Source organism: Neovison vison, chromosome 1 (genome assembly GCF_020171115.1).
Source record: "Neovison vison isolate M4711 chromosome 1, ASM_NN_V1, whole genome shotgun sequence".
NCBI classification, from domain to species: Eukaryota; Metazoa; Chordata; class Mammalia; order Carnivora; family Mustelidae; genus Neogale; species Neogale vison.
In genome coordinates, this window is record NC_058091.1 from 30,795,839 (window position 1) to 30,818,961 (window position 23,123).

The 23,123-nt window shown below is 39.9% G+C and overlaps 1 protein-coding gene across 1 annotated transcript in view; it reads left to right on the forward strand.

Moving 5' to 3' along the window:
- The window catches only part of SIM1 (SIM bHLH transcription factor 1), a 73,599-nt gene that overhangs the window by 36,275 nt on the left and 14,201 nt on the right, over positions 1 to 23,123 (forward strand). The window contains exon 10 of the mRNA XM_044245025.1: positions 5,696 to 5,864. Coding sequence (XP_044100960.1) covers positions 5,696 to 5,864 — 169 coding nt within the window. The remainder of the gene's footprint in view (positions 1 to 5,695; positions 5,865 to 23,123) is intronic.

The window sequence follows — 23,123 nt, forward strand, 5'->3', positions numbered from 1 at the left end:
TTGTGCAGAGGTTTTCCATAATCTCTGTTGTGAGGATGGTTGACTTTGCTCCATCTCACCAAACTATTACAGTTTTTTACTGCTTCTTAGTTATTATTTGCCTCTTATTTACACCCCCTGTCTTTCCTTCTTGAAATTACAGTGTGAGGGTAGATTTTGTGCCTAAGCCATCCCTCCCCCTTGTCGTGCCATCCTCTCCATAGCATGTTGGAGGAGACCTACAAAATAGAGGAGAAAGATGTTTCTAGGCAGAGGCAGTGTTTATGTAAAACCAAAGACTTTCGGGGAACTACTGAAATCACCAGAGCAAATGGAGAAAACCACAAGGAGCAAACACAAATCCACTTATTAGTATGAGACTATTATATTTCCAAGGGTGCCTTAGCCTAATTTCCCAGCAGATGTCTTCATTCGTGAGCCTCTCACAGTATGGAATCCTCCTTATCGGCTCTCTCTGCTGGGCTCCGTGGGAGCCTGAAAATGAAACATAAACTAGGTCTCTCTGCTGCAGAGGTTTACCCAGTGGCCGGGCAGTAACTCTGCCAGAATATAAAGAAGGTCATGCACTTCGTGTGACAGTGATTCGAGAATCCAATTAAAAAGTTTAGTGTAAGACGCAGTCGTTCCAACTTAATCCGATCACACTTTAATGCAATCCTCTGCTAATTGTAGTCAGCGCCTTGGAGCCAAATCAATTGTATGTCTCTGTTTCCACGTTTTCCTCCGTAATTTGATCACCTTCAGCTGGTTTTTTTTTGTTTTGTTTTGTTTTGTTAAATAGCCCAATTGGGAAATCTGGCAGCATCTTTTAAGAATAGCCACATAACATAAAGCCAGCAAAGACACTTCAGAATGTCCAGCTTCAAAAGTGACATGACAGCAGCAAAAAGTCACTTGTCTACAATGGAAGTGCACTAGGAGATGGCAGAGTTGAAGAGGAAAGGTTCTTGGGAAGAATCTTGACTCACCACGAACTGAGAAAATGCTGCTGATTCCTTATCTGTACAATCACTGCAACTCACCTGAAGTTGGCAAATATAGTCATGCTGCTGTTGACGCCATGGACACCAGTCTCCCAGTCAAAATGATAGAAATTATATTAATGCATTTCTCTGAAGCTAAAAGTACCCCTTAATGGTGAAGAGAGACCTCTTGTTTGCTTTGCAAGGGCATCACACTGAGGTCCCCTATGGCAAGTCGGCACTTACCTCGTGAGTGGTCATGGCATATCGCTGAAGGCCAGGAAGGCCAATGATGCAAAAATGGCCCCTTTTATTCTATTGGAATTTGAGTAATTCCAAATATGTACATGGCTATTATAAAGTTTAGAGTAGACTCAGATGGTTAATTCTGCAAATTGAATGATTTCTGACTGTCCATAATGGAATAAGAGGATTACTTTGGTCTGTGCAAATATGAGTGAGACTGACAAGCTGCAAGTCCTAGTGATTGCAAATTACCCATTTCACGTTGCTTTTGGAGCCAGGGTACCGAGGATGTCTGCAGCTCTAGTCCAAGTCACTCAACGGAGAAAAAAAACAAAAAACAAAAAACAAATGTAAATTGGTATCAATAGCCATTTAAAAAAAAATATGCCCAAGGGCATATGCCCGCAGTTCCTCTTTTGATATGCCCATTGTATTCTGGAGAACAGTGTGAGCTGCCCTAGTGAGGGGAGCCTGTGGAGTCCTGAATATGGTCTATGTGGCACTTTTCAGGAAAGCTTTACAAGTAGAATAGGGCTGTGTCCTGTCCCTCCTTTACTAAAGTCACCTAAGTCTAATTCCTCACTGTACTCATTCCAGAGTCCCAGGGTTGTGCACCCAAGTATTTTATTTTGTCTTGCTCCACAGGGGAACATTGAACGGCTTTGCTAACTGTGGCGTGTGTGTGTGTGTGCGCGCGTGCGTGCATGCTCGTGTGCATGTGTGTGTGTGTAAGAGAGTGAGAGAGAGAGAGAGAGAGAGACAGGGAGAGATACCAGAATGTGCCTCACTGCTGAGAGGGGAGGGAGTGTCTGGGTTTGGAGGAGGGAAATGGAACTCATAATGTGATTCCCATCAGCATCTAGACCTTTAATCTATACAAATGAAATGCTCCAATTTAATAGAATTCTAAAAGTAAAACAAATGCTTTGTTCTTAGTGAATCTGTCATTCGGAGCTGCTCTTGGCAGCACATCAGCGGTACTTGAAATGTCTTTAAGTGGGTATTTTTTTATTGTGCTTTTCATCTTAACACATCTCTGAGTTGTTAGAGGACTAGGAAGGCTGAGTTCCTCTCAGCGTATCAGGTCTGTGCCACTCTGAAGTCCCCATTTGCTTACTCAGCAGCAAAGAGCTTACCTTCGTGAGTATTTTGGCCGTACTGCAATAGAGCTTAGAGGCTCAGAAGCAACAGAACAAATTAATATGAGTTAGCGGTAGAGAGGAGAGAAATACGGCATGAGGAGATGTTTGTAATTAAGTGTATTATAATCACTACCAAAGCGGAACTATTGTTTTGGGGAAGTCAGGTGCCAAAAAGCACCACAAAGTACGGAAGTAAAGAAATAATACTTACTATTTGTTGGGCATTTACTATGTTCTAGGCACTGTGCTATGAGCTTTCCATATAGTATTTTTCTAAACCTTAGCATATCCATTGCTATGAGTTATAAAGAGGAAATTGAGGTCTAGATGGGTTGTCACACAGTAAGTGGCTCAAACCATGGTCCACCTGACCTCATGGTATTTTTGTTATTTTTGGTGGATTCTTTATGGTCTTTTTAGATGAACAGCAAAATATTGATATTTTTATTTATCAAAAGTATTTGCGTAACTCTTCTTATATTTTTTAGCATTTTCATGTGACTCTGTAGAATTTCAAATCCTTTATTTGTTTTCAATTTTTATTTAAGCCTATCTGGAGTATTTCTATCATTGGAAACTAGGCAAAAACTTAGGGAAGACTTCTTCAGTAGTTGAGATGCATACTCCCACTGCCTGATAGTGTATGTGAGAGAAATGAATCCTTGTTTGCTCTCTGCTTATTGCCATGAAGTCTCTGTGCTGAAATGTTGCATTAAAAGTGTGTTTTAAAAATTATGTGGCCAAACATTTTCAGGGGTGCAGGGTTTTTGCTATCAGTCTGGGTCCTGTCAGACAGAGACTGAATGGATATACCAACACTCACTTGACACAGGAGATGCCCAAGCATAGGAGCTCTACCTCCTGTCAGAGCCCACCTTGCTCACTGTCACATGCATGTGATCTCAGGGAAGATGGTCAGAGACTCACAGCCCAGAAGGCTCTTTTCCAACAGAGAAATATTGTTGGGCTGCTGGTCATTAATAGTCACTGAGGAAAAGAGTCCTGTCTGAGTTGCATCTTCATCTTCTTCCTCTTCCAGATGTGTGAAATATTATGCAGTTGACATTGGAACATAGCAAAATGTCTCTTGACTCTTGCCCTCTAGGAACTTGGAACCCCGAGGAATGATTAGATATTATCGCTTGAAAAATAAGGTTGGAGGAGGAAAAGGGTATTTTCTGGTCCCCTCTCTACTTGCTGCAGGAGCTGGCCTTGGTGTCTTCTTCCTGAGCACAGCAACTTAGTCCTTCTGTTCTTTGATATCTCCCCAGGACCTCCACAGAGATACTCAGTAAACGTGTATTGAAGGAATGAATGGGGTTAGCAGTTGGGAAGGGCTTCAGAGGCAAGTAGGATTTAAGATAGTTTTTTATTAGAGGAGTTCTATGGGTATGTGTTGGAGGTGGAAGAGAGGAAAGTATAAGGTTAGTTTGGGGAGAACAATTTTGGGTGAAGTGAAGGGCTGATGAAGGAAAATTTTCATATATTGTCAGAAAAATAGGTGGGAACCACATCTCTAAATTTCAATTTAGACACTGAATTTCTGACACAGCAAAGAGTCTGTGTTGTGTGTTTTCCTTGGGAGATGATTAGAGTAGTAAAGCACATCAGTCGTATGATTCAACTTCCCAAGCCTGGAATACATATCGCATGCCCACCTTCTAATTTTTTTTTTGCTTGCGTAGGATAATTTTTTTTTTAACTTGCTCTGAGTAAATGGACTATTTGATATAAAGTCATTGTAATTTGCTGACATATACCACTATACTGTAGTTTGTGGCCATGCTATTATTGAACCTGTTTTAGCTGATTTCTATCAGGTATAATAGATAGATATTTCTATCTATGTATTTATATATATTTCTCTCTATATATATTTCTCTATATGTATATTCTATATATTTCTATCCCTTGTCACTCGTCACTTGCTTGAATTTTCCTTTGCCTTCACCTGATCTCTCTGTAGAAGAATAGGGAAAAGGAAGAGAAGGTAAATGAATATTTGCTGATCTCTGGAAATCTACCAATCACTTTAACATTTTGAACTTTATTAGTTTATTACATTTAATATACCTACCTTAATCCAAAGAGTATTAAAAATGCATGTAAATTTTTTTTAGAAAAGTGAACCCATTAGATAAAAGGAAAAATAAAAGAAGAAAAATAAAAGAAGTCAGTGTTGCACAAAAATGCCTGCCCTGAGGTCTTTGTATACTTGTTAGAGGTGGTTACAAATCAGATTTGGGGCTCAGAGCTTTTTGATTTCCAGTGGAATGGCGGAAACATGGTGGGTTGTATGCTTCACGGTGTCTGAGAGATAAATCAGTTTCCCAGGAGCAGTCCAACTAGTTCTGGAACCTGAAAGGGAATTTTCCCATGGGTCCTCATAAAGAAGACTATGAAACATTTTATTTTGGCTGCCAGTGGGAAGGGTTGATGTCTTCTTGTGGAAACTGAGGAGTCAGTCAAGATTCTCTCTCCTGACACGGTCTGAGGTGATAGCTGTGGGCAGGGCGACCTATCATCGTCAGTCCCTAAATACCTCAAGCCATACCTTTGTAATGAGCTCTCCAAGATAGACTCTTTATCCTCTTCACATCGCAGTCTGCAGTTATTAGGTTTCATATTTGTTTACCGTGTCTTCTTGGAAATAGATTGTAATCTGTGGAAGGGCAAGGACTCTTGGCTGCTTACTCATTCTTCTATCTCCACATAGCACAAAGCCTGGTATATATTAAAAGCTTAATAAATATTTATTGAAGATGGAATGGAAAGAACTGGTGGTAAAATGTACCCAAATGTAACTGAATTAGTTAGCCTATTAAAAGGGAATTTTAACTACTTATAAGCCTAGTTTCACTGGTTTGCTAGCTATAAAAATACTAGGAATGTTTACCACAATGATTGATCTTGGAACAGTTGACATTCTTCTTGCCAATAATCAGATAGCATCAGATGGCCAGTTGTCTGTTGAATTCACCCTACACAGAAAATCTGTTAGAGTAGATTTTATAATCTATACCTCACCGATGAGGACACAAAAGCTCAGAGAAGTTGAATTATGGATTTATTCTCTACTTATAATCAAAAATGTATTTTAAAATCAAGACCTTTTCGTGAGTGTATCATATAATTTGGCTGTGGTATATGGGGCAGCTACCTCTGTATACATTAGTTCAATGTTAGGCATTTCTAAAATAATCAAGGTGTTTGTGGCGACCAGTTATATGGCTAATTTTTGCTGGCTTTCTTTTCAAATATGGATTACTGCCATTCCTGGGGAGAGAACACATGCACCCGTTTCCTGGGGTGGCAGATTCAGGGCTGTGTCCTCTCACTCCACAGGGACACAGAATACAAAGGATTGCAGCTCTCCCTGGATCAGATCTCAGCCTCTAAACCAGCCTTCTCCTACACCAGCAGTTCCACTCCTACCATGACTGACAACAGGAAGGGGGCCAAGTCCAGGCTCTCCAGCTCAAAGTCAAAATCCAGAACTTCCCCATATCCTCAGGTAGGTGCACTGCCATTTTGCAACTTTCTTTTCTTGTTTGTGTGTGGGGGTAACTTGGTTTGGCCTCAAAGTTGAGGAAGTTATTAACACAGTTTGGAATTCATTATCTGGTTGTAATAAATTTAAAACTTCTATGTAAAGGTTTCTAAAACTATCTTCTCCCGCTCTTCTCCTTTTAAAATAACTATGCTAGTAAAAATTTGAAATGATCTTGTGGTTTGCTGCTTTTATACGGAGATCGTGAGAGTCTCAGTTGCAGTTGGAACCATAACTCTGTTTTTTCAAGGAGATTGATCCTGACCGAAAAGATGTAGCCGGCATAGCAAAATGTGGAAAACAAGAGCTTAACATGGTAAAATTGATTCTTTAGGCTAGGAACCGAAGTAGAGGAAAATGAAAAGGTGGAGGTCAAGAATCAAGGCCGCGTCTTGTCATGAGATGTGTGCACATGAGGACTATCTGGGGAAGGAGGGAAGTAGAATCTACCAGATGGCAGGAATGGTAGGAAAAGCAACTCTCTTCTCCTTTTGACAAAGTGGTGAGCTGATGAGACCCAGATGAGGTACTCTAGTGATACTGCAAGGCACAGGATGAGTCTGTGCTCTTGGAAAGAAAAATATTATTTTTCGGATCAGTCAATCTTAGAAACTAGACTCTACCAAGATACATGCACAACCGTCTCCTGGCCTGAAAGAAGTGGGATAGAATTGGGGATTCTCTACTCCTAGAATCTTAGGTCCATCTCACCTCTATCCTTTTCCTTAACGTGCCACATCACTCGAGTAACTCAGGAGAAGATTCCTAGGCTTATATAAAGCCAAACTGGATTTGGAGTTATTTTGTCAAAGTGGTCTCTAGCGTTTATGTTTTAAATATAGTTTTTAAACTAAACATGGCCATCTACTGGTTATAGAAACTGTTATGGCCTTACTTATCAGAGCGATATTACTCTGGTTTCTACAAATGTGTATACTATGTGAGGAAATGTCATTCATTGAACTCATGCTTACTAAGAACCTACTATTTGCTAGATTATTTTAGCAGCTTGGTATATAAAGATGAGAAGATCATGGCCCCAAAAGATTTATGTCACACAATTTAAAATCTCCCACAGAAGGCTAGATCTCTTTGCTCTGACAAAAGGGAGGGAGTTGATACGTGATGCCTAGACAGTTTTCAGTGTACACCCTCTGTTATGAGGACTGAGCACTTTACTTAAAAAGTGCTTTTGGGTAAATTGGAAGGGGAGATGAACCATGAGAGACTATGGACTCTGAAAAACAATCTGAGGGGTTTGCAGTGGCGGGGGGGTGGGAGGTTAGGGTACCAGGTGGTGGGTATTATAGAGGGCACAGCTTGCATGGAGCACTGGGTGTGGTGAAAAAATAATGAATACTGTTTTTCTGAAAATAAATAAATTGGAAAAAAAAAAGAAAACATATAAAGAAATAAAAAAAAAACTTAAAAAAAAAGTACATTTTAGTTAAAGTCACATGGAGGAGGAGTTGCTTCTTTTTATTGAACATCTGAGAAGCTTTTATTATTACAATCTTGTACCTTGAGGAAAATTTTTACTGCTCTTTTTATTACTTGGAAGTATCGACTATGCCTTTGGGTAATTTTATCCTTAAATAAACAGGAATGTTGGACACATAGATGAAAGAAGAATTTAAATTAGGAAATATTATGTTAAGAAGGCATTTATCTGTTTTTATACAGAAATTAAGCCATAAAATATCTCCCAATTGGACTTCCCCAAACTCACTAATTCTGTTCTTTCATTCACAGCTCTAACATATAAAATTTCTATTAGTTTGCTCTAATGGTAGACTGCTCATTCTTTAAAGATTGATTGATTGATTGATTTCAGAGAAAAAGAGAGAGAACATGCTTGAGTTGGGGGGAAGGCAGAGGGAGAGAGAATCTTAAGCGTGCTCCATGCCCAGCATGGACCCCAATATGGGGCTCGATCTCACAACCCTGAGATCATGACCTGAGCTGAAATCCCAAGTTGGACATTTAACCAACTGAGCCCCCCAGGCACCCCTAGATGACTCATTTTTTAAAAAATGTTGTAACTGCCATTAGACTGCTCTTTGTACATGTGGTCATATGTGGAGAAGGAGTTAATTTGAAAGTTATACAAGTTTCCTAGTTTATTTTAATTTTTTAGAAGATTTTATTTATTTGAGAGAGGGAGAGAAAACGCTTGTAGGAGCAGAGGGAAGCAGCAGAGGGAATGGGAGAAACAGGCTCCCTGCCTGAGCAGGGAGTCTGAGGAGGGGCTCAATCCCAGGACCCTGGAATCATGATCTGAGCTGAAGGCAGAGGCTTTAACCCACTGAGCCACCCAGATGCCCCACATGTTCCCTAGTTTAAAAAAAAATACAGAATATTGTCTACCTTGGACTGGCTGCCTCTGCCTTTGGTAACTCCTCTATATAAATTCTCCAACCTACCAAGGTTGACCCATAGGTAGGGACATCTCTATGCCTCTATTTAGCAGGAACAAGGTACAAAAGATAAGACCTTCCACTCTCAAGAACCTTAAAGATTTAAGGGTCAAAATTGTTTAGAGGGGGAATGATGTGGAGAACAAGGGCAAGAAAAAAAATGTAGATAAAATTATATTTTCTTATAACCTGCAACCCACAGACAAATACTTGAGGCTGGTAGAATAGACATTGCTCTAGGAAGCTCTACTCTTACTGTTCATGCTTTGCTAAGAGGGAAAAACAGCCTTAGTTTGACAATAGTAAGGCCTCCAGTATCCTATGCATCTTCTTTAGCATATGAATATTCTTTTGGAGAATATACAGAAGAGTGAAACATAGGGGAAAACAAACAAACAAACAAACAACAAAAAAACCCACCTCTATTCCCTTATTTTCCCTCTCTGAAATCGCGATTTCTTCTGGAAATATTCTAGGGTGTATAAAAATCATGCACATGCCCACACATGTGTCCATATAGGATTTCTCTTGCTGTTTGTGTGTCCATTTTTGTGGCTAGTACTTATATATATGTAGCCCTTAGAACTTGGCTCTGTGTCTCATTTGAAATCACACAGGGTGCACCTGGGTGGCTCAGTGGGTTAAAGCCTCTGCCTTTGTTTCAGGTTGTGATCCCAGGGTCTTGGGATGGAGCCCCTCATTGGGCTCTCTGCTCAGTGGAGAGCCTCCTTCCTCCTCTCTCTCTGCCTGCCTCTCTGTGATCTGTCAAATTAATAAATAATAATAAAAAAAATCTTTGAAATCACACAGGCATGAATTAAGTTTACTTAACATTTATGTGCCTAGTAAAGGTTATTTTTTAATTGTGTTTACTTTAGACAATCGTGGTGCTAAGTCAATCATTGACTGAGTTCCTACTATATGGGCTACTAATATGTAGAGATCAGAAGTGGAACACACTGCCTTTGCTTTCAAGAAGCCACTCCTATAGATAGATGAGGGAACAGGCATCTGTAGTGAATTGTCATGGGGTGGGCAGAAGGCCCTCTGGGGCACATTGGCAAAGCATGAAATCTAGGGCAAACCCCTCACTGTATCTTCTGGAAGAAAGCAATTGGGTAGCATCATCTTGAATTCCAAACCCTTAGAAATGTTAAAGAAAAAAAATTAGCTACTCAGAAGTCCCATTTGTTTCAAATTGTCCTTATATTATACTTAACCTTTAATTTTCGTGCATCACTGCTATTACGTGTCCTTGACTCAGTAGATGCTCACTGATCCCCTGCGTTAGAAAGATGCTTTGCTGGCCATCGTGGTGAATGAGGGTAGGGGTTGGGTGAAAGTTGCTAGAATATAAAAAAGTGGTATAAGAAATGTCCTTAAGCTTTACAGGACAGCTGAAATGATCATTTACACTTCAGAATCAGTGCTGCGTAGGAGAGAGATGGTGTACACAAAGGGCTTTATGAGTGGGGTCAGCTGCAGGGACAGTAGCCTGGGTGACTGGGGAAGTCATTGTGCCTGACCTGGCTTTGAGAATTGGGTTCAGGTGTACAGCCGTAAGGAAAGGATGAGGACACTTCAGAAGACCAAGATTATGAAGAAATGGCAGAGATGCATTGTGATTGGAACTGGAGCCAAGTGGGGAAGAATTTCGTCCCTGTGGTTGAGGACTAGGGATGATACATTGGGAAACGTTGGTTGGTGCCAAGTATCTGCCAGGCCAAGGAATTTCGAATTTGTTTTGCGGAGAGTGAGTAGAGGTTTTTGAACAGGAAATGAGGGCATTAAGGTGGTTGAAGCAAGGCAGACTCCTCATGTGAAGAGCCGTGGCATACATCTGTGAAGGTCTGAACTAAAGTTCTCTACAGAGGTAAAAGACCTTAGAGAAGAAGAATGGATGAAATCCTTTTTATCCTTGGCTGCTTGCACCAATTCTCCTTATAGAGTTATTTTGATCATTAAAGCTTTATCTTGAAATTATACTTTTAAAGATTTTATTTATTATTTGACAGACAGAGAGGCAGGCAGAGATAGAGAGAGAGAAGCAGACTCCCTGCTGAGCAGGGAGTCCAAGGAGGGGCTCAATCCCAGGACCCTGGGACCATGACTGGAGCCAAAGGCAGAGGCTTTAACCCAATGAGCCACTCAGGGAACCCAAGCTTTTGTGTTTAGTTTTGAATACTTCTGCCCCTTTTCTCAAAAATAAAAAGAAAATCTTTTCTGTTATTTGCATGGTTACATGCTTTCAGCGTGCAAATTCTTTTCATTAGAATTTTTAAGAGGCAGTTTCCAGAGCAAAGCTGAGCTCACATGGTACGTCTTGCTCCTCTTATTAGTTATGTAAATGGTGATTTAAATGATTCTATCAATGTTATTTATTAGGCTCTTTGCTCTATGATACGTTGGGCATATCTAGAAATCTCTCAAAGATGTCTGCTGAATGGCAAATAGTAACACTGCTTTTTGGAATTATTTAGGTACCCTTCTTTGAACATGTGAGACATGCACAAATTGTAATTTGCTGTCACACCCCGTTTGCAGTAATAGATGAACCTTCAGGTCCCTTCCTGATATGAGATGCTCTTGGGAATGATTTTAGACTTGATTATATTATAGCCACTTAATGAATGACTCAATCACCTTTGTACCTCTATGCATTACTCAGGACAAGAAAGGTTAAAACAGAATTGTTTTTGAATGGTTTTGGAAAAATTGTCATCGGCACTATTATAGTTGATTTCCGAAGACTCTGCACAGAGTTATTGTGCTTTTCTATATTAAGGCAAAACTGTTAAAGCCTGGGGATACATTATGACAGTTGTATTTTATTGTTCCTGGGTTTATGTTCATGAAAATAGCAACTTGTTTTTATAGTTCTGTTGAATCAGAAATGTTGAGCTTGTAGAATCTATTTTTCAGACCTTATCTATTAACGATTGCTACAATATTTTTCACCAGTCTTTATGGAGGGAGTCATGGTTACTTTAATATAGTCGGATGTTATCTTGCTATGGTTTAATCATGTCAATCATGAATAATTTGCCTTCCTATTCCATAGCCCCCAACCCCCATTCTACCTCCTGATTCCAGTTTCCTTTTAAACTTCTCATTATGGCATGTTTATAGTTGTTAGGTTTATTATAGACAGTGCGTGCCCTCTTACTTTATTGCATATTCCTGCCCTTCTCTTGCCTTTTCCCTAGTCAGTAATAACCAATACACCATGTAATTCTGTAATAACAGCGCATGCAAAAGACTGCTTGTGTTTCTGAAATCTGAAAGTATTTAATCACTTGCTACAGACACACTGTACCACTTTCAGATTTTACTCCACATCTGTTACCTTAAATAATCTTACAGAACCCTCTTAATTTTCACTGCCAGCAATCTGGCTTCCTTTTGGTGAAGGTAAAATCTCTCTTTCTACAAAGGTTCTTTCTGGCCTCAAAAGTACACCAGTGCTAAGAGCCTAACATCTTAAGTTCCAGAAAAGAGAAGGACCAAGGATTTTTCAAGTATAGTACTTTTATGACTATCAGGATAGACATATTCTCATTTCATGTTTATATGTAGTATGAACACATGTCATTCTTGATCACTAACCACAAGAAAAGTTTTTAATGCATCTTTCAAATAAATGAGGTTATCTTTTCAGGAATTTTTGTACTATATAGACTTGCTTATATTTTCTGGCCATGTATAAACTGAGATGAGTCCCTTTGTCCTACAGAAATGTCAGAAGAATTATTAGAGTGGTCCTTTGTGGTCTTTTAAAACCATCTTCATAAATGAAACTCTGAGTATTATTTTAGAAAAGATTCTGCTCAGTAAGAAGAGACCTCTGTGTTATGGGTTTGTTCTTTGGTTTTTACTAACTCTTATATTTAGGTAAATAACTATTATGTACACTACAATGCTAAAGATGGGTCCTTAAGGAACCATGTGCATGGTCTTGTTGGGAGGCAAGGCAACATTTTAGAGAGGAATTGTAAGACATGTTCAGTCGTGGGACCTCAAGGCCTCAGCTTCGGCCTTTTAGTTCTCTTGGCACATGGTTGAGTCAGGGGCACCATGTGTCCAGGATTAATGCATGGATGAGCCATGTAGGGGAGGTAGAGAAAGAAATAGGGCAAAGATGAGATGTATTAAGTTCTGGGATATATTCTTTGCCCCAGAGGGCTTACAGATTTATTGGGGGGAGATAAAAACGTAATGATAACTTTTTTAAGGAAAAAAACAAAACATGAAGAATAGCATGGAGGACATTAGGATAAGGAAGGGAAAAATGAAGGGGGAGAAATCAGAGTGGGAAACAAACCGTAAGAGACTATGGACTCTGGGAAACAAAGTGAGAGTTTTAGAAGGGAGGGGGTGGGGGATGGGTTAGCCCTGTGATGACTATTAAGGAAGGCAGGGATTGCATGGAGCACTGGGTGTTATACAGAAACAGTGAGTCATGGAATACTACATCAAAAACTAATGACGTATTATAAGCTGACTAACATAACAATAAAAAAAAAGTAACAAAGCAAGAGATGAACAAAGGGGAAGGGAAGGAAAAATAGAATAAGATGAAAATGGATAGGGAGGGGCACCTGGGTGGCTCAGTGGGTTAAGCCTCTGCCTTCGGCTCAGGTCATGATCCCAGGGTCCTGGGATCAAGCCCCGCATCGGGCTCTCTGCTCAGTAAGGAGCCTGCTTCTCTCTCTCTCTCTGCCTGCCTCTCTGCCTACTTATGATCTCTGCCTGTCAAATAAATAAATAGAATCTTTAAAAAAAAAAAAAGAAAAAGAAAATAGATAGGGAGGCAAACCATTTAGATGCTGAGCTCTAGGAAGCAAACAGGGTTGCTGGAGGGGAGGTGAAGGCAGGATAGGGTATTTGGGTGATGGGCATTAAGGAGGGCATTTGATGGAATGAGCACTGGGTATTATATGTAACTGATGAATCACTAAATTCTACCCCTGAAACAAATAATTAGAAAATGTTAACTACTTACAATTTAAATAGAGAATTTAAAAAAAAATAAATAATTTTTTTTTAAGATTTTATTTATTTATTTGACAGACAGAGATCACAAGTAGGCAGAGAGGCAGGCAGAGAGAGAGAGGAGGAAGCAGGCTCCCTGCTGAGCAGAGAGCCCGATGCGGGACTCGATCCCAGGACCCTGAGATCATGACCTGAGCCGAAGGCAGCGGCTTAACCCACTGAGCCACCCAGGCGCCCCAAAATAATAATTTTTTAAAGGATTTAAAAAAAACTGTAAAAAGAAAATTGAAGCCCAGTGTAATATATGTGTGATAAAGGCCTGTGGTGGCCAGTGTAGTGGTGTGTGCTGGGGGCTGACCTGCCTTTCCAGCGGTGGATTAGAGGTTGGAGTTGGGGACTGACAGTGAGAGAACCAATGGCCTCAAGGTCTAGAGACCTCACATGTCAGGAGGAGTTATCAGCAAATGCAAATTTGTCCCTGTGTGCAAAGTTGCAGTGGGGGCTATGGAATGTCAGTCAATAAAGCCCTTTAGCTCTTGGGTGCTCCCTCAAGGACCAGACCCCATGCTTGATGTAGCAGCTGTGCTTTTTTATCTTCCCGCCCACTTACCTTTTTCCCATTGCCGATGTCCTAGAAGTTCTCTCACTCTGGAGGATTGCAATGGTACCTTAATTTTCCCTCCACTCTGGGACATTTTCCTCTACAGCTTGCCCTGTTTCCCAGATTGACCTTAAAAGAACACCAATCAAGTCAGTGCATGGAGACCTGCCTGGGCCCTAGCTGTTACTCAAGGTCGCCTCTAATTTGGTCCTAAATGGCCCGAACCCCTGATGCAGGCAGATCAGTCTGCTCACCATTTGCTGAATCCCTTGTTCTTCCCTGTTTCCGTGCTTGTGATTGTGCATTTATTTCTGCCTGCATTGCCTTTATTTTTCAAAATTCTGCCCATCTTCCAAGGTCTGGATTGAGTGGTACTTGTTTCATGAAGTATAACTGGATTACATTTCCCTTTCGGGTCTCTATTTAGAATAACCTACCTTCTACTGCCTCCTAGATGTGTTGTGTCTCCTCTCTTGGATTATAATCTCTTTGGAAGTAGTAACCATGTCTATGTCATATCCATCCCAACCCCACCTCGGCATCTAGCATGGAGTCTTCCACATGTTTATTCACCAAATGTTAAATGAATGAATGAATGAATGATTACATTTAAAAAGTGTGAGAATACTTTGTTGGTTGCCTTTAGAAATATAAAAACTCCAAGGAGGGAAAACATTCTACAAAAGAGTTTATAACCTTTGTAGAGAGTCAGAAGCTACACACCCAAAACAGCCTGGGGATGGGTTTCACAGGGGCAGAATCCTGCAGCGCAAATCAGGCTCCCAGGTGCTGAGGAGGAATTAGACATGTTGCAAGAGTAAAACTTAGAATAAGCCTCCTCTGTCTCCGACTCTAGGGGCAGGAAACCATCCACATCTCAAGTGGGCTTTCTGTTCTCCGTGTCCCCACTGCATCTTCAGTGCAACAATGGAGAGATGTGACAGCTGATATTTGTGTGCATACATGTGCGTGTATGTGTGTGTTATGTGTGTTGATTACAAAATAACTGCATTGACATTTGAGTGTCTGTGCATGAAATGCCGTTTGGCATGTCTTCCGTCTCAGAGACCTGTCTTTGTTTGTAGATCCAGCCCTAGTTCTAGGGCTCTGTTCCCCTGACCTGTGGATACTTTCCAGAGCATTCTTCTTGTTCTTTTAATAATCTATATGCACTTTTTGTGTTATACCTTTAGTAATATTATGCTCTATGTGGGGTAGATTGCTTCTATAAGAAAGGGGAAATTCTCTTAAAACAGTTTTTTTGTTTGTTTGTTTGCTGATTTGGTTTGGTTTTTGATCCTTTGAACATAAAGGGTTTTGTGAGGGTCTTGTTGCTTCGTGTTTCTTGTCCCTTGGTCTTTCTCCTCCTATTCCTCCCGTCTCTGTGTGGTTCCAGGCTCTCTGGAATAAAACATCACATTTAGACTACCTCCTGTGCCTCCTTATTACTCTTTCAGTTTCTGATCATTCCTGCCAGACCAAATCATTTTTGGCATATATCCACCACATTACCCTCTTCCCCTGGTCCTACTTAAAAACCTACAAGGGGCGCCTGCGTGGCTCAGTTGGTTAAGCACCTGCCTTCCGATCAAGTCATGATCCCTGGGTCCTGGGATCGAGTCCCACATCATGCTCCCTGCTCAGGGAGCAGCACCTTCCTACCACTCCCCTTCCCCCAACTCAGGCTCTCTTTCTCTCTCTCTCTCAAATAAATAAATAAAATCTTTAAAAAACCAAAAACCCACAGAGCCTCCTTGTTGATAATAGTATGAGGTCCAATCTGTAAATGTGATCTAGGCTACATCTCCGCTCCTGCCTGCCTTCCTGCACTGGAGCCCACGGTGTCCTCATAGACACCTCACTTGTGGAGCCCCTCAAATCCCGTCTACCCGTAAAATCACAGCTGCAGACTGCCTCTCATCCCCATGGATTCCGGGTTATAAGGCATAATTCATGTTACACACATCTGTGCCAAAACAGGATAGTGTGAATCTGGGGGAGAGTTAGTGTCCAAAAAAAAAAAAAAAAAAAAAAAAATGGGCACCAGGTAAAGCAGTGGTGCTAAATCAAGTGGAAAGCCTCTGCTTTTGGCTTAGTGGAAGTGATAGCTGGATTGAGCAGTTCTGCTCCCCAGCTGAACAGAAAGAGGGAATGGCTGAATCTACCATCAAAATGTATCCAGGGGAATTTATTTGAACAAAAAAATTTGTTTAATTAAAATTTATTAAAACCAAAGAGTGAAATTAAAGACAGCAATGCCTTATTTGACAGTTCATGGTGGGATTTGCCCCACTCATCATGGGAACCTTCTAGAGTTAAGAGTTAGATTGGATATCTTTAAGAAATTTAGATTTAACTCTTCCTTCTTTCACAATTTTTAGGAAACTCCTGTTGCATATTATTCTGCATTGGATTGTTGTGATTTTTCCAGAGAAGTCAAAGTTCTGGTATATAGTATTTAATAGTTAATGTTATTTTAATTTTTCTCATTATTTTCCCAAGTTTGACTTAGCTGAAGAAGAGATGGAACCATTTTTCCCTTTACAGATTCCACTTTGAAACTGATTAACTTCTTAGAGGGCCTTTGAGCTCCAATTTCTTTTCAAAAAATTACAAATCTGATAGATCTTCTCTTTCAGCAGGCAGAAAGCAGGCAATACAGCTGCCAGTCTATAGACCTAGTTCTAGAACACTGCCAAGAGTAGCCTGGGCAGCCAGTCCCTTGTCCAGACCAGATGAAGCCAGTAGAAGACCCAACAACACTGCAATAAGGAGTTGGAGCAGGTGGCACTGCCTGTATCCATATAATTCATACCCATCTAATCAGCCACTTCTATATGAAAAATCACAGGGTGAGTTAGAGCATTGAGGAAAGGATGGAAAAGGTTCTGGCTCATGCCTGAAGCCCATCATGGAAGAACATCACCATCAAAACTAACGTTACTGGTCCTAGAAACCCATGATTTTCCCAATGGGTTAGAGCTCTTTCTGATTGTATATACAAGTTGGGATATTCCTGATCATTACAGCTGCCAATGCCATGACATCAGGGGCTGAATTAAATGCTCCTTCTGTGTTCATTGCCTGTCCAAAATCTTTGGTGCAATGAAAATGCCTGCTAGCCTTTAGAATCTTACCTTTGGATTTTTGAAAGGATGTGAATTATGGGTTTCATGGTTTGGGAACAACACTCTCTGATTGGAACCCTATAGGAGATTCCTTATAAAATTCCATGGGAGGAAAGCTTGCCTCAGGCCCTGGGTGCTGATTCCCTTCCAGCTGCATATCACCCTGACAGCTAATGAGATGTCAAGAATGGTTACCTTTCTGTGAGTAAAATGAGTGAAACAGATCCCAGGAACATTTCTTTAACTGTGGGGGGTGGATTAAGAGAAGACCTATGACATTTATTTCAAGCTATACTTAAGGCACGTTAAAAAAACTTTCCATGTTTCTCCTTCATGAAATATAGCAGGGAACCTAGAGGTATGAAGGATTTCTCACCAGAATATTCTTTGAGCTAAAAATAATATGTAGATTAAAGTGAAAAATATAGACTAAAATAGATTAATGTGAAAAAACAATGTCACAATAAATAATAGTTGTAGGTAGAGCAAGCCATAAAAACAATGAGAGAAATCTTGTGAACACATTTTTAAACAGTGATTATGAGAAGCTGACCATACCATTTTCTAGATGAAAGAGGAAATGACCAAAATATTTAAAATTGCGAAGAGTTGAATTTTGAGTCTATATTTGCTTTCTAATTGTTTATGGTATAAATGGACATATTTATTGCTCAGTTCTTTTGGTAAAACCATCCTTGACTCTGGGATGTGACTCAATTTTTTTTCCTTTTAAAATGCATTCTCTAATTTTTCTTGAGGAATTATTTTAAAAGCTTAACTCTTTGAAACCTATATGTAATTCAACTGGATTTCGTAAAACAAACAAAAGCAAAAACAAAAACAAAAAACTCATGAGGATTCTTTTCCAACGCTAAACATGTCGCTACTTGTAAATAAACTATATTATAGTTAGCTTCTCTTAATGTGTATTCTGTACAGAATTATCCTTGGTGTTGATTAATAAGTTAATAAGTTAGAAATAAGTGATGCAAGAAATCTCTACCTACAATTAACAGGAGTTCAGGAATGTAGAAAATAATGTCTCCTTGATACCCTCTTTGCAGTTTCAGTTACTGATGACTTCTAGGTAGCATAATTTTTCAAGTTAGAAATGGACTCTGTTATTTCACTGCTGTTCTGGTACATTATCACAGGCACGTGTTTTCACTCAGCTTCTCAGATTAGCAAAATTAACCTGCATAATTGTTTTTTAAAAATGCATTTGATTTTGATGTTGGTTTTTCTCTTACCCTTCTGTTGTCCTTGAGAAAACCGCTGGCACTCTCCAATTTGTGTGAGCCAAAGTCATTCTTCATCGTAAACACAACTCCTGTTTGAGGGAAGCATCCCCAGCAGTGGGGGTTATTTTAATGGACATGCTGTATTACTTTAATCTAACCCTTTTACCATCTGTTCTTCCCGTAACAGTGAATGAAAAAAAAAAAAAAAGAACATATTTTATGTTTCAGGGTTACATTAGTAAAAAGTAAGATAAAAGTGATTTAAAAGCATGCATATGTTCTTAGTCCAATGCAGTCCGCATCTGTGATGTTTTTTCTCATGGTTCAGACACAAATCAAGACGAAAGCTGCTCATGCCTGATCGAGTGAAAGTTTTTCATGGAAAACAGGACTTTGCCGTAAGAGGGTCTCTCTCTATGTTTTACAGCTAAAAATGATAAAAACTTCAATGAGCTGCCAGAATAAAAATAGATAACTGTAACTTCTATTGTTGGAACATCTGGCATTTGTCTTGAGCTGGGTGGTTGCTGCCACCTCCAGAGGAGTGCGGAGCACCTGTCTAGAACATTCTGTTGAGGCAGGAATGAACCTCGTGACTGTTGCTAAAGGCAGACTATCTGTGAGTGCAGTCGTGGTCGAAGAACGTTTCTGTGATGGGAGAACATCACCCAAGCGTGTGGGGAGATAGTTTACTGTAGTGTAGGGCTTGGAGAAAGCCTTCTTTGTGAAGACACGCTTGGGGACCTGGCATCCATTACTGCTTAGAGAGTAGGACGCTGTTGTCCTTGGTATCTAAGTACACACATCTAGGTGAGTCTGGGGAACTGGAAGGAGCAAGGGCTCTGGAACTGGGATCTCTCCTCTGAAACTTCAGTCATGTGACCTTTGTTTGTTGAGCTTCACTTGCTGCATCTGTAAAGGGATTAATAATACTTTTTAAAAGTTTAATTTAATTTTTAAAAAAGATCTTATTTATTTATTTGACAGAGAAACAACGAGAGAGGGAGCACAAGCAGGGGGAGTGGGGAGAGGGAGAAGCAGGCTCCCACCTGAGCAGGGAGCCCGAGGCGGGGCTTGATCCCAGGACCCTGGGATCAAGACCTGAGCTGAAGGCAGAAGCTTAACGACTGAGCCACCCAGGTGCCCCCAATAATACTTTAAAGATGCTGACACTTAATAAGATGGTGTCTGTGGGCTCTCAGCATAGTGACTGGCACAGAGCAAGTCTTTGGTAATGGTAGCTATTGTGGTTGTTCTGGGTGTTAGTTAGCATATGCCAATCATATAGTCCATTGCCTCTTAATCAGTCATAAAGTCCTGTTGAGCTTCCCAAGCAACTACCCTGTTTAGAGAGAGGGAGAAATGGCTCCGTTCTTTGAACTCCTAAACTATATGGGTTTTCTCTCTATTCAGGTCAATGCCGTTTTCTAACTTGTATTATTAAAGTTATGCTCTGCGCACTGTTTATGTTCTGTTCACTGGTGGGAAGGTGAAGCTGTGTTTCTCGGATCACCAGGTATACTGCCCTGCAAACAGTAGCCACTCAATAAACATTAAACTGAATCACAGGATGAATTCTTACAAAAAGTTCCCATTGGATGCATGTTAGGCCCCTGCCGATGGTTGAGACCTGTAACCAGATGAGGCAGCAGTGCCTCCTGGAAGGGATGATGCTTTTGTGAACTGAATCCCGAAGGGAAGCTGGGGGATGTGGATGTTGCTGACATCTATTTCTGGCAGTCATCCAAGCTCTTTGCCTGCCAGCTTTAGCCCACCTTTCGTGGGTGGGTGGCATTGGGTTTCCTATTTCGTGAGAACAAGGGCATCTTTCATCTGACTTATTTTGTAATTTGCCAACATGAATGCCTGTTTTGAAAATTAAATTTTAAATAAGAAATAGGGATAAATTAGGGTGCAGAATATTCAGGACGACAACGTATTTTCTATGGAAGAGAAACAGAGGTTTCAGCAAAATAAACAAAAATTAATCTTCAGTGGACTTTCTTTGATGGATGTAACCTAATTAAAATAGGGAATTAAATCGTTCAGTTTCTTAGCATCAAATACAGGAGAAAGCACCCTTACCTTTTCAAAGAATAGCAGATGTTCTGTAGATCCTAAAACATTATTTTGTTTTCCTTGAAATTAGTATGGATGTCAACAGTTGCTGGAAGAATCATCTAGAAGGCTTACATGTATTCTAGTCTATCATGATTCCCATTCTCTCTCCACCCTTAAAACAAACCTTTGAGGCTTTTAAAAAAAATTATTATATTCAGTTAGCCAGCATATATAGTATATCACTAGTTTTTTTTAAAAAAATATTTTATTTATGTATTTGACAGACAGAGATCACAAGTAGGCAGAGAGGCAGGCAGAGGGAGAGGGGGAAGCAGGCTCCCTGCTGAGCAAAGAGTCCAATGTGGGGCTCCATCCTAGGACCCTGAGACCATGATCTGAGCCGAAAGCAGAACTTTAACCTACTGAGCCACCCAGGCGCCCCACATCACTAGTTTTTGATGTAATGTTCAATGATTCATTAGTTCTGTATAACACCCAGTGCTCATCGATTAAAGCTTAAGCATTAAGAACCAGTGGTATCGAAGTGCATTTCAGCTTTGAAAATCAGAGTATTTGGAAGAAAAGGCCCTAGTATTCAGATGATTGGCCAGTGGCCTGATTTCTTTTTACAGTCGGAAGGCTAATTTCTTTATCATTTAATATGTATGTTTTATCTCTTTCATACCTGTAGGGTGGCACTGAAAAATAGGACCTCTAGATAATACATTCCGGGGGAAAAATAGTGTTTACAAGATGGTGATATGAACCATTCCTGCTTACCCAAGTGAAAGTTACTAATTAAGGGCATTTACTTCATACATATGTCTCTGTAACATGTTTGCATTTTTAAGAGTGCTTTGCTGTATATTATTTATTGATCCTCGTTGCAATCCCACACTGTTGATAGTCTGTTCCCATTCTGCAGATGGGAAAATCAAGACCCAAGGAAAGTGGTCTTTTGTACAAGTCACAAAGTAGTGCAGAGGTTTACTACTGCATAATCGTATGAGAGTAAACTAGGGTCCTCCCATATTTGAGTCCAGTGTTGTTTCTACTGGAATCCCTAATGGATAAATTAAAATTACATTTTTATGTACAAAATATTAGTAATCGGGAATAAAAACAAAGATATTTATATAACTAAGTTACAGTATTTTTTAAAAAGATTTTATTTATTTATTTGACAGACAGAGATCTTAAGTAGGCAGAGAGGCAGGCAGAGAGAGAGGAGGAAGCAGGCTCCCCGCTGAGCAGAGAGCCCAATGCGGGGCTGGATCCCAAGACTCTGGAACCATGACCTGAGCCGAAGGCAAAGGCTTTAACCCACTGAGGCACCCAGGCACCCCATAAGTTACAGTATTTTGGGGTCAAGTTCCCATTTCTTCAGAAAAATATTTTCATTTAATGGCTTTGTCTCTATTGTACAAATAAGGTATCAGTGTACTCAATGGCTTTTTTGATTTTAAAATATTTTGAAATGTTTTCATACATAAAGGAAGGAAGCAAGAACAGGAAATTATTCCTGTATACTAAACCTAGGTTCACCAGGACTTAACATTTTGCTGTATTTGCTTTATTTTCATCGTCTCTATTCCTCGCCATTTTCCGCATTTTTTTTCTAAATCATCTCGTAATAGGTTCCATATATGATGTCTCTTTACATAAGCCTTAATACTGTAATGTGTATTACTTTGTCTAATGATTCTTTAGAATAAGGAACTTGCAGGGTTTAAAAACAAATTTAAGATTTATTTATTTATTTTAGAGAAGGAGAGTGAGTGAAAGAGAGGGGCAGAAGGAGAGGGGGAGAGAATTGTCACGCAGATTCTCCACTGAGTGAGGAGACCCACTCAGTACCCGGACCCTGAGATCATGACCTAGGCCATCAAGAGTCGGTCGCTCAACTGCCTGAGGTACCCAGGTGACGAATGGAAATTTGCAGTTTTTCTTAAGAATTGCCAAATTAGGGACACCTGGGCACCTTTTTATTCCTTCATTTTTATTATTTAAGTGTCTAAAGCTTGTGTATCCTATAAATCCAGACATGCAATATTTTCTTATCTTTTTCCCAGAAAATCTATAGTTTATGTTTGCCTTTACTTATCTTCCCCAAGAATTGTTTAATAGTTTGGGGGGTTTATTTTCAGTGCAAGAGTCTTATAAAAATTGTTTTTAATTTCTGTTTTTTATTCATTGTTGTCAGAGTATCAGTTATAATATTTATACTTTGTGAAGTTACCTGAGGCTCTCTTTGTGACCTACTATTTGATTAATTTTGATGATTTGTCATGTACACTAAGGTTCATCTTTTATTATCAATATGCAAAGTTTGATTGATAGCCCTAAAATTTAACTGTTTTTTTTTTTTTAAAGTCTTCTGTGGTCTTTTTTTTTTTAATTGACTTTACTTATTTTATACTGAGAGTGGTTTCTTAGTCTCCTATTTCTCCTTGCATCTTCTCTAGTTTTTTCTATGCGTAGGTGGTATTGATGTGTTATGAGTCATATAGACAGAAAGACATAAAAAAAGAGTGGTTTTAAGCAGGAGAGTGGCATGATTGGATAAGAGTGTCCGAAAGATCTGTGAGGTGGCTAGGTTCTGGGAATACCTAGTGTTATGGCAGCCAGGGGTTCCTGGGATTCATTTATTTTTCCTTTGACAGAAAGTTGAGTGGTGGTTTCCAGGGGCTTGAGGGAGGGGAGAATGGGGATAATTGTTGGATGGGTATAAAGTTTTAGTTTTGCAGGACACAGAGTTCTGGAGATGGGTGTGGTGCTGATGG